The sequence below is a fragment of the Arvicanthis niloticus genome, chromosome 10 (genome assembly GCF_011762505.2).
Source record: "Arvicanthis niloticus isolate mArvNil1 chromosome 10, mArvNil1.pat.X, whole genome shotgun sequence".
NCBI classification, from domain to species: domain Eukaryota; kingdom Metazoa; phylum Chordata; class Mammalia; order Rodentia; family Muridae; genus Arvicanthis; species Arvicanthis niloticus.
The window spans coordinates 21,367,174-21,379,111 of record NC_047667.1 but is presented as its reverse complement, the minus strand read 5'-3'; the positions used below and the strand labels follow the sequence as shown (position 1 = coordinate 21,379,111).

Here is an 11,938-nt window from a genome sequence, read left to right as displayed (position 1 = left end):
TGCCACCGTGCCTTGCTTATTATACACACGGGGCTTTTAAAAGTTCAGCCTGCATCAGTCACATGCAGAGAGCAGTCTTTAATTATGCCTGAATATTTACTTATATAAATATACCTCTGGGCACTCTGGTAAGTCATATTCTACATCATTCCGAGCTAAGGATCTTATTTCCGTTTCCTTTTTTTTTTTTTCCACTAACTACATTATTGTGTATTGCAGATAATTAAATACTGTGCTTTTTATAGTACAATCTTGTTAACAAAAACAGATCTTATTTGTAGCTAAGTATCTTTTATTAGATGGCATAACCACTCTGTTCCAAGCTACATCCCCAGTCTGATTTATATGCTTGAACTCAAGATCCGCAACCCACTACAAGGCGGAGGCCATTATTAACCCACTTTGGGGTGGTAAAAGCTCAGACACAGCAAAGTTGGGGACTTATCCAAGTGAGTGGCAGAGGTGGGGATGAGCCCAGGGAGTCTGTCTCTAGGGCACATGTTTTTTGAAATCCCTTCTTGTGTTTAGAGCATATTTTAAAGTTTTTTCATAGCTGGGCATGGTGGTATACACCTTGTAATTTCAGCACTCAGGAGGCAGAGGCTAGTGGATCTCTGTGAGTTCAAGGCCAGCCTAATCCACATAGCTAATTCCAGACCAACCAGGGCTATATAGAAAGATGCTGTCTCAAAACCAAAAAGGGTTTCTTTGGGGTAGAAACTATGCCTCTCTCTGCACCCGCATTCTTCCTCAAGCAGGTTTAACACAATGCACTCAGAAGTGATGCTTACCTGAGCCTGGCCAGAAGGTTTGTCTGATCATATTCTGAACAGTTGTCTACCCACTGTGACCTACACTGTCTCTCCAAGTTGTAACACCTAAGAGGCAAAGCATCTGGTAGGAATAGGAAATCAGGGAAAGACACCATCTTCCTCAGTGCAGGACCAAGGCTCCTTCCCAAGAGGCAGTAGGGACCAGGAAGTCCCTCTGCCCATGCATAGGGATGAATTGAACTCAGAGTAAAGATGGAGCTTTGTGCGTTCAACATTTCACAGCCTAGAGGGAAAGCTCATGGACGAAGGGCTGGGGGAGGCTAACTAGAAAAGCAGATCCCTAAGCAGGGGGCACATGAGAGAATCCCTGAGTAAAATGGTTAGAAAAGGGGACAAATGAGAAGACCCCCTCCCCCCAGGCTGGAGACCAAGGGGTATTGAGGCTTTGGCCAACAAACAGCAGGTTATTTCTGGGAGGAAACAAAACCTTGGACGGGTCAGCAGAGCTCTCTCTCTCTCTCTCTCTCTCTCTCTCTCTCTCTCTCTCTCTCTCACACACACACACACACACACACACACACTCCCCAGCTGCCCTCTGGCTTTTTCCTACAGCCTCAATCTCAAAGTGAGGTGTGCACACACAAATACTTCAGTCCTTGGAACTGGCCCTAAACTCAGATGACCTAGACAGTCCTGACTTATTCTTGTTCCAGTCTCCCTGACTAGTAACCCCCATTTAGTCTTCATCCTTGTTTGGGTGATAAATCACAAGGTACCTTACTCAAATCCCACTTGATGCGAGCTGCCAGTGGAGGCTGTTACCTCTCAGTTGACTGTAAATCCCTTTGAAGGAGGAGACAGGGAGCCTGCGTTATAACTGCAAACCTAGCTCTCACCCCAACAGTAGAAAGATGAGCCAGTTCCAGTCCCTGTCAGAGGAATAGCACTGCTGACTTCTACACAGGGGCCAGGCTAGCTTGTCCCCTTCACTAGGCATGCACTTACTACTGAGCTGTACCGCCCATCCCCATCCCACACCCCACCCCAGCCTTGATCTGGCTTTTTTTTTTTTTTTTTTTTTTTTTTTTTTTTTTTTTTTTTTTTTGGAGTGGTCTTAATGACTAAATCAGCAGGCTACGTAAGTAAGTCGACGAACTCACAGTTCAAGTCTCAGGATAGCTGTACTTTCCTACGGACCCCTCTAGAATGAAAGAAATGTTTTGAACAAACATGAACCCTCCCTTCCTAGACATTGACAGGATTATTTGGTGCAGACCACTGCTCCAAATAGTGGTTCAAATACAAGTGTCTAAATAAACACACTTTCCACCATCTTTACATGGCAACCCCAATGCTTATTTACGCTCACTTCCAGGTTGAAAGTGGAGCAGATGTCCTGGGGCCCTTTGCAGAATCCAAATGGCTTATATAAATTCTTCACATTAAAGGATTCTGTGCCATCACACACTTGCAATTTAATTCCATCGCCCGTTGAAAATATCAATGCAGCTTTGTCTCGGGTTTATGTAAAGCAAAGACTGCAGGCCGCTGAACCTTAGGTGTTTTAAGTATATGCAGGTTGCTTTTTCTACTGTAACCATCCTTGTGAGATCTAGACAAAAGGGTTTTCTGAGGAACCGAGGTTTAGTGAATAGAAAGGGTTCCTTCAGTGAGCCATTTAGTAGACTTTTTAAAAAAAAATCCTTTTAGAAAACGCCCTGTTTGCTCAGAATCACTTCATCAAATGCGAGCTCCCTTTGAATGGGAGTCTGCTATCACCATGTTTACCTGGGGTTTCTTTTCATCTATTTAAGTTCTTCCGGTAGTTTAAATACTAGAGTCCAATTGCAACTAGCCTATTTGTTGGTAAAACTGTGTGTGACAGGCTTAGTGGAATACATTTTTAGGCTCCTGTCAGGCGCGGGGCCCTGTGATGGTTCAGCTAATGAATGAGGTAAAGTGTCATTTCAAAGGGATTCAGATGAGCGGCCTTTGAAGCATTTCTTACAAAATCACAGGATTTTAACAGTGGGAGGAGAAGAGAGCCGGGAATGAGAAGAATGAAGAGAGAGCTCCAGGCACAAGAAGCTGGCATGGAGGCTCGGAGGCTCGGGAGACACTGTAGGAAATACCAGGTGCATCCACTGGGTGAGGAGGGAGGAAAGCCACAGAAGTACAGAGTGGCTCCGGAGAGTGGAGCAAGTGAGTGGTGGGAGGGGCTAAGCCTCTGCTGATAGATCTATGCTAGGACTCGGAAAAGTCAGGGGCAAAACCCATTTGGAATATTTTGCCATTGTTAAATACCAACAAACAGGGGCTGGTGAGATGGCTCAGTGGTTAAGAGCACTGACTGCTCTTCTGGAGGTCATGAGTTCAAATCCAGCAACCACATGGTGGCTCACAACCATCCGTGATGAAATCTGATGCCCTCTTATGGGGTATCTGAAGACAGCTATAGTGTACTTACAAATAATAATAGTGATATATTATTTGTGTAAGTATATAAACATAACAATAATTGTTAATATATTTGCATATATAATATTTATAACATTATTATTATTATTATTATTATTATTATTATTATTATTAAAACCTTGGGCAGGAGCGAGCAGGCTGGTGTTTGGTTGGCTGCCTGGTTTTGTAAGATAGGATCTTGCTGTTCAGCCCAAGATAGTATGGAGCTCACCATCCTGCTTCAGCCTCCTGAGTACCAAGATTAAAGGTACAAATCACCTAGCCTTGCCTGGAATAAGTTTAGGAACAGTATTCTAATCTCAAGAATGTAGAAACCTCTTTGTATACATTGCTGTGAGAAGTGGGCATTCCACAAGAAGTCTGCAGCTTTGAGCCTGGGCAGCAATGGCTACCTGTGCGGCTGGATGGGCACGGAGATTTGTTCGCTCCTGATGTCTATCTTCTACACAGTGTCAGGGGACAGCCACGTAGCAAGGTGTAACCACATCCCCCCAATCTACAAAGTACTCATGGCTATGAGGGGTGGTTTGTTGAGTGGATGCAGCAGGGAGAGACGGTTAGAGACTGTGAAGGGATAAATCAACTTGACACAGGCCTATGCCTGAGGAGGGTCTTGGAGGAGTTAGCACAGGAGGAAGTTAACAAAGGTAAGCCACATAAAAAACCGAAGAAGAGACTTCTAAAGCTGGAGCTCTCAGGTGTAAGGACATTCATCTGGAGAGCAAGACAGCAGCCAAGAAGCAACCCCTAGGAGTGGGGAAGCTGAGAAGCAAAAGAGCAGAGGCAACAGGGAGATGCCTCAAAATTGTATAGGACAGAGGTCAGAAAAAGAAGCCAGGAGAGTCCAGTGTGAGAATTCCTCAGTACCAATTCCCTGCTGTGCTCAGTGCCAGAGAGCACAAGCCTGCCTTCCCTTGACACCCTGGGGCAGGCAAAGCCTGTTGGATGCTGCTACCTGTGCTAACTGGTTTCCCCAAAGCATGCCACAAACAAGCAGTGGACAGGGACCCTAACCTAGCCAGGTCTCTCCTGAGGAAGCCCCCTCACACGCCCGACCTCCAGCCCCACTGTGGTCAGTTGGAGTGGGAGCCATGTTTCAATGGCTGGCAGGCAAAGGGATGAGATTAGACACACACACATTTATCCTGTGTTCCTAGTGAAGGCTGAAGAGATGGTGCAGGATGGGGTAAACCTGGCGGGCCCCTGCTAACTGTGGGGCAAAAGGGACATCAATACTCCAGGTCCTGGCTAGAGCACAAAAAAACATTTCAAAAGGAGATTTTTTTTTTCATTAAAAGATCAGGTCTAGACTAGGTTTATGTCTAGCAGAATATAGTGATTTTTTTTTCCTTATATGTCTGAGAGTGCTGATTTTTTTATATATGTGTAGAAGTATTCATGCATTAGAATTGTTCATACCTTCTTGCCTTCCTTGCCTTTGTTTTTTGAGAATTTGATATTTCCTTTCAAAATGATATTTACGGCTGGATCTGGGGAAACAAAAGGAAAACAGGCCACAAGAACAGATGAGGCAGCAGAAGAAATAAACACCAAGTGTTTTTTCTCAGCCACAGGGTGCTTTCACGAGGGGAAGAAAATTCACAGTGCCCTTTATAGAGAAAAGCACCTTCCTCTGGAGCTGCAGGAGCCTTGGTGAGACACGCTCAGGCCTCCTGTGGGGATATGGCTGGCTGTCATGTTTGCACACCTCTGAGAGACATAAGCTAGCAGTCTCTCTGAGAGCTGTTGTTCTCAGTTTAGCATTGTCCCTGAAAGCCAGCTGTGAGCTCTGTGTGTCCCCAAATGCCAGGATAGGAAGGACTTTCTGCCTCCTATCTAGAACAGCACCCTGAAGAAGGGGAAGCCAGTGGCTTTCTGAATGGCAGGATGGTCAGCAGCAGAAAACAGTCCATAGTGACACTGGGCTATAGGGAGGACTCAGTTCTGGGATGTGGGAGGACTCAGTGCTGGGATGTGGACAGGATTTAGAGCTGGGATGTAGAGAGGACTCAGTTCTGGGATGTGGAGAGGATTCAGAACTGGGATGTAGAGAGGACTCAGTTCTGGGATGTAGGGAGGACTCTGTGCTGGGATGTAGGGAGGACTCTGTGCTGGGATTTGGGGGGTACTCTGTGCTGGTGTGCATTTAGGCTAGATGCTCATGGAGGCACTGTATTTTGCTTTTGATGTTTTGAGCAAGATTTCACTACATATTCAAGTTCAACCTCCCAGCTGAGGCCCTCCTGTCTCCGCCTCCTCAAGGATGAGACTGTATACACACCTCACCACAGCAGGCTATCTGCCATCTGAGAAGCTTGAGAAGAGGTTGCTGACCAGGTGTGGTGGCATACACTCATAATTTCATCACTAGTGAGGCTGAGGCAGGAGGATCATTGCAAGTCCAAGACCGCCCTGTTCTATGTAGAGAATTCCAGACCTGTTACGGTTACACAGTATAAAAACCTATCTCCCACCTTCCCCTCAATAAAACAAAAAGGGTCAAACAATTAAACCAAAGCCTCCACTGCCCAGAAGAGTGACTGAAAATGAGAACAATCTAATCCCTGGTTGTTTGTGGAACCTGAGGAGCTTTCTGTCCTTGCTCTCTTCTGGTCCCACGGCTCGCCCCAGAAGGTGTTTTTGTAACCTGCTGGATCCAGGCTGATTCTTCATAGGTTGATCTCACATAAAGCCTCCACTCTGCACGCTGGAGTGGAGCGGAATGGTTCAGCCATCCACTCCAATGCTCTAGAAGACTTCAGGTGACAAACTTGACCTTAAGTGCACAATCCAGGCCTCCTCTGGAGGACGGTTTTGTGATTGGAGCAAGCACTGATGGTTGGTAATCCACGGCTTCACCCAAGTGTGCAGCAAAGCAGAGCCCCACTCTGGCTCAGAGGTTGGCATCCAGGAGACCCAGTGGAAACAGTCAAGATCACCAGTGGAAAGCAATCTTCTTCAGTCCCCGCAGAATCACACCCTTGTGGAGGCTGTGTCCTGGAAACCACACTGCAGTGAGGAGGAGGCCTTTGGCCAGAACTAGCTTCAGCTGGCTACAGCTTGGCTTCTGCAGTTATGGCTTCATTGGCGGCACTGAACTGTTTCTATGTATGGACCAGTCCCCCAAGCCTCTTCCCCGGGCAGGAGATGGAAAAGTCTGAGGCAGTCACTGGTCCCAAGGTTATTTGTATATACTGACTATCCCAAGGTTACTTTTATATTGGTCTACCTACCCACCAGTGGGGTCTATCCCTAGATTCTGTTGTCCTTTCCAAATGAGCTTACTGTGCCAATTGGGGAAGTCTCTGTGTCCTTTCAATATTTGGATCCTTTTTCCAGACCATTTGGACTGTTTAATTCTACAGTTAATACGTATGGGAAAGTGTCCTTTTGTATAGATCCCACATGGTCCAAAATACAATGTTCACCAAGTACAGGCTACGAGGTGGGTGGCACGAGATCAAGAGGCAGTCAGTCCTGAGTTCAGGACTAGTTTTGTAACTATTTGTATGTATGCACATGTGTGTGTGTACATGTGCGCATGTGTGTGTATTTGTGTGTGTGCACATGCATGCACATGTGTGTGTGTGTGTGTGTGTGTGTGTGTACATGTGACTGTGTGCCCAGGTGGTCCTCAGGGCCTTGAGCACACTACATTGAACTACACCTCCAGCCCTGCCTGTTCTGCTCTTTACCCTCAAACATACACCGAATTCCTGCTCTGTGATGCTGGCAGAGAGCGATGTTGAAGGCGGGTGTTCCGGCTCCTCGTGGCACATCCCAATATACGTTCATCTTCTAAAGCCACGCCCCGGTGATGTGATTTTGGGTTAGTCACTCTTGCTGTCTGACTTTAGCTATGTGTTGTGAGGGTTAAAGGGCTTGGTTCACATCCTGTCCAGAAGACAAGGTGGTCCACATTAGGTGCTATATCCCTGGGCTCAGAGGGGACTCCCAAGAAAGGTTTGTGGGATATACTGTGGGGATCTCCAAGGCCATCCTCAAATAGCTCTAGGGACAGAGACAACTGCAGGTGTACGATGTATGCTGCTTTATGTAGTGTGCTTGCTGGGGCAAAAGCCACTGTAAGCAAAGTCCAAGTGTCACAGGGACCACCACTTCCCACCCACACACTTGTCTTCAAAGCTGCTATCAGCAGTTTATGTGTGAGAAGTTCAGAGAAGTACGAGCTGGTTCATCCTTCTTTCTGGGCATGAAATCACCCAATCCAAAGAAAGTCATAGTGAAATGTATCCGTTTGAGACAAAGCACAGCTTGGGACCTCATGGAAGTCTGGAACCTCGACTCTAGGAGCTAATTTTAAGGACTTCGCATACATGATCTGACTCTGGTTCGGGTAAAGGATGTACACGCTGGCTGGTCCTTTCTCCCAACATCCCACCCAGTCATGTCTTCAGTGTGAGTACTGGCTTCGACATACAGATGATTTTGCAGCCTAGGGGCTTATTTTGTAGGCTCTGTGCGCAGAGGCCACATGGCTATTTCACAGGTCAGCATGCACATCATTTACAGTGTGTAAGTCATGCCAGACAGGGTATTAATAAACCTGAAGCCACCAGCTGGCAGCACCGCAGACAATGGTACCTTCACTGTCCTCGCTGCTATCCTCAGAGCCGTGCAGTTTTCTGGGTCTGTTCATGACAGGTGGTTCACAGGGAAGTGAGGCCAGCAATTGCACTAGCTTCTTTTCATACATTTTTCTGGTGGAAGCTGAGAAACAACACGGAGAATTAAACCATTCTGTGTTTAAACCCAGACCTCTTTTCTATGATCTTACATTATTGGCTAAGCATGGCTCTTAACAATGAGGGGGACCCCACAGCTGCTCAAGTTATTCTTACCATTACACAAACAGGTAATATCTGCAGATTATCAATAACCAGGTACTGGGTCCCTCTGAGAGCAACTGGGACAAAGTTGTCTATGAGGGATAAAGACAATGAAAATCGAGGGCACATATAGAAACCCAAGAGAGCTAATATGAAAAAAATTGGACTTTTAGCATCAAGAAATAAAAAATGAAAACAATCCCTTCCCCCTCCCTGGCCTTGTATTTCCTGTCTGTAAGGACCTAGACTGCTACCTCTTCCCTCCATATGGCTATCTTCCTCTCTATTTTCAGTGGCTTTTACTGCATATGTTCCTTCTATTTTTCTGCTTTAAACTTTGAAAGTAGTTCGTAAGCAGCAAATGAATCCCCCGCCGCCAGTATTAACTGCAGACGTACGTAGTATGGGGCCAGGTGCAAACCCAAGCGTCTTAAGATGCTTGTCCAATTCATAGTCACTCAGACACTTCACATCCACCATGGTGATCGAATTGTGGCCTCTTCTCTGACACTGGATTCCTTGAAGCAGGAAAATATTAAATCCATTAAGGTAACTTCACAAATAAACACTACAGCCAGATTCACAACTGCCGTCCCGCAGGACTAAGGTGCTCACTGCCCCCTTCTGCTGTCCACCAGAGTCTCCTGCTAGTAGCCTTGGTGAACAACTTGACAAGCTTCCACTCTATCCCAGTTTCTTGAGGATCAGTGACTTCCAACTTTTCTGCTCAATTAAGGTAAGAAAACCTACCTGGATAAAATGAGCAAAATATTCCCACAGCTGCTCTGGAACTCTGCTCAGGAATCAAGCGCCCTGAGGATAAACCGTTAATTAAATATGAACAAGGCCAGACGAGTTATTTATCAGCCAGGCAGTGGTGGTGCATGCCTTTAATCCCAGCACTTGGGAGGCAGAGGCAGGCGGATTTCTGAGTTTGAGATCAGCCTGGTCTACAGAGTGAGTTCCAGGACAGCCAGGGCTATACAGAAAAACCATGTCTCAAAAAACAACGAAACAAAACAAAAGAGTTATTTATCGCTGCCCCTTTTCATGAGGCTACCCAGGGCTTAGAGCAGTCTAGGATTACAAGCTGTAGTGGGTTTCCACACTTGCACTGAGCACAATGAGATTCAAGGTTTTAAAGGACTTAAAATTTTCCAATTACAAGTATTTTGTGCATGTGTGCATATGCACACGTGTAGATGGGTGGGTACCACAGGGCACGAGTGGAGGTCAGCGGACAACTTGCGGAATCAGTTTTCTCCCTTCACCATGTGGATGAACAGGCTGGGGCATTTACTGACTGAGCTATGTTGTCATGGTGGCTTTCAATCAGCCACTAAAAAACAGTGCGGTTGGTGAACTGGCACTTGGAAAAAGCCAACACTTAATTCTTACCACACTGAGTCACATAGGTTTGTGACGTCTTGGTCTGTCTAAGTCTGTAGAGCCTCAACTCAATTATCCCCTTTCTCTCTTGATTCCTACCCCCAAAACTAACCCCATCACCCATTTAATAAAGTTGGGAGAGAGGCAGGATCACTCATTCACAGAGCCTATTTGAAGGCTTTGCCATACAGAACTTGTTTACTGCACCCCATTTCTAACAGGTTTCAAGGAATTTTAATATTGCAATGAAAACAAGCTAAGCGCTCGCTCGGCACAGGAAGATCGGGCCCCGTTCGAATGACTTTTTATTGGTGCTCGATCAATGTCCAATTAGGAAGAACGTCATAAACAGGCTGGGGAAAAAACCAGGACTTGTGACCTAGGACAGAGCGCTCAGGAACACTCGATTGGGCAATTTTATGCTTCAAACTATGCTTCTTTTCACAAACATAGTCTTGGTTAACATTAGCCTCCTTCTCCTCCTCTTCCTCCTCCTCCTCCTCCCCCTCCTCCTCCTCCTCCTCTGTGTGCATGGGAGCTGGATGAACCTTTCCAGAAAACAGAAGTCTAACCCTGGAAAGGTAAAAGGCTCAGAAGCTCAGATTGTATTTTTTCTGTACACTCCAGCAGATCCGGCCGACATTTGTTCCAGAGAACAGCTGTCTGTTGTTTCCCTTGCTTCCCAAAAATAACCTTCCAAAGAGCTCTCATCAATTTCAAGTGACATTAGACAGTTGCCTAGAGGGAACATACATATGGAAGACAAATATTCAAATGGAATCCAACTGGATGATTAACCCACTCACCCCTTCACATGGTTGTCTGAAGTCTATGCAATCAGTCTGGTTACCTTAGCTGGGTGAGTCTCACCCAAGGGTTATCATGAACAACTGCCCCTTCTTTGCCTGTTAGATATTATGGTAATCATAATACTGACAGTGTGACATCAGCACCAGACCCTCACCCCAGCAACCCTGATGAGAAAAATCAGAGGATGGATTTAAGTTAAACTCAAACAGAAGGAGGCTCTGGCCAGCTTTGGGGGTGGAGTGCCAGGGAGAAACCACGGAGTGGCTACAAGGCACCATTGAGCACAGGGAGCAAGGAGCTGCACGTGACTAAATGGTGCCAAGAAATGGGAGAGGAGAAAAGAGATGGCAAGCAAATGCTAGCATCCAAGCCACCAGCCAGGGAAACCGGAAAGTGGAAAAGACTTGGCTCCACGTGGAAAATTTTTCCATTAAGAAAATAAGAATCCTGCCAGGTGGTGGTAGCAGAACATTTCTTTAATCCCGGAGGCAAAGGCAGGCAGATCTTTGTGAGTTTGAGACCAGCCTGGTCTACAGAGTGAGTTCCAGGACAGCCAAGGTTACAGCCAGAAACCCTGTCCCCCAAAAAATAAAAAAATAAAATAAAAACGGGCTGGAGAGGTAGCCCAGAGATTAAGAGCACTGGTCACTCTTCCAGCAGTCCTGAGTTCAATTCCCAGCAACCACAGGGTGGCTCAGAACCATCTATAAACGACATCTGGTGCCCTCTTCTGACCTGCAGGTGTACATGCAGGCAGAATGGTGTATACATAATGAATAATCTTAAAAAAAAATAAAAACAAAGACAAGGGGCCAAAGAGATGGCTCAGTGGTTAATAACACTGACTGTTCTTCCAAAGGTCCTGAGTTCAGTTCCCAACAGTCAAATGGTGACTCACAAACATCTGTAATGGGATCGGATGCCCTCTTGTGTGTATCTGACTGCAGCTACAATGTACTCATATACATAAAATAAATAATTTTTAAAAACAGACACAATGAAACAAAACAGAAAGAAGAATCAGGGGCTGGCAACATGGCTCAGCAGCTAGTTCAGTGGGTAAAGACATTTGCCACTAAACCCGAAGATTTGAGCTCCATTCCTAGGGCTCACACGGAGGAAAGAACCAACACTTGAAAGTTGTCGGTCCTCCAACCTCTACACCCTCGCTATGGCACACAAGTGTCCACACATACCACACATACATATACAATAAAAAGAAAGAAGAATCAGGATGAAGGGCATGTCCTGACCATACAGAAGTCTCATGGTTTGGGCCTCTTGAAAACATGGTTACGTCTCACTCCATTCTCTGGATACACTGAAGACAGCTGAGATACATATCATCACATTGCAAAACCTAGATCTCATTGTTGCTTTGTTTTAAGGATATATCTGTCATACTAGTAGCTGGAGCCTTTCAAGAAAAACTGCTGTGGTTTTCAAAACAATTATGCAAGACAAAATGTAACTGTGAGGAAACACAGTGTATTCATTAAACAGCAGGGGAAGGAGAACATCTGGATTTAAAGGGAACCAAGGAGCCGCCTGCCTGGAGTCCAAGACCAGCTCCATCCCTTGGCCACTGCAGGTGACCAAGTCCCCCCTTTATCTGCAGTGGCAATGGCAGCAGGAAAT

General features: G+C 45.9%; 1 protein-coding gene across 1 annotated transcript in view; it reads right to left on the bottom strand.

Annotated features, from left to right (window-relative positions):
- The window catches only part of Lemd1 (LEM domain containing 1), a 30,629-nt gene extending 20,273 nt beyond the window's left edge, over nucleotides 1-10,356 (bottom strand). The window contains exons 1-4 of the mRNA XM_034512783.2: nucleotides 10,297-10,356; nucleotides 8,500-8,619; nucleotides 7,857-7,982; nucleotides 4,671-4,741 (exon numbers count right to left, since the gene is read on the bottom strand). Of these exons, the coding sequence (XP_034368674.1) occupies nucleotides 4,671-4,741; nucleotides 7,857-7,982; nucleotides 8,500-8,581 (279 nt within the window). The 5' untranslated portion in view covers nucleotides 8,582-8,619; nucleotides 10,297-10,356. The remainder of the gene's footprint in view (nucleotides 1-4,670; nucleotides 4,742-7,856; nucleotides 7,983-8,499; nucleotides 8,620-10,296) is intronic.
- Nucleotides 10,357-11,938: the final 1,582 nt, after the last annotated feature.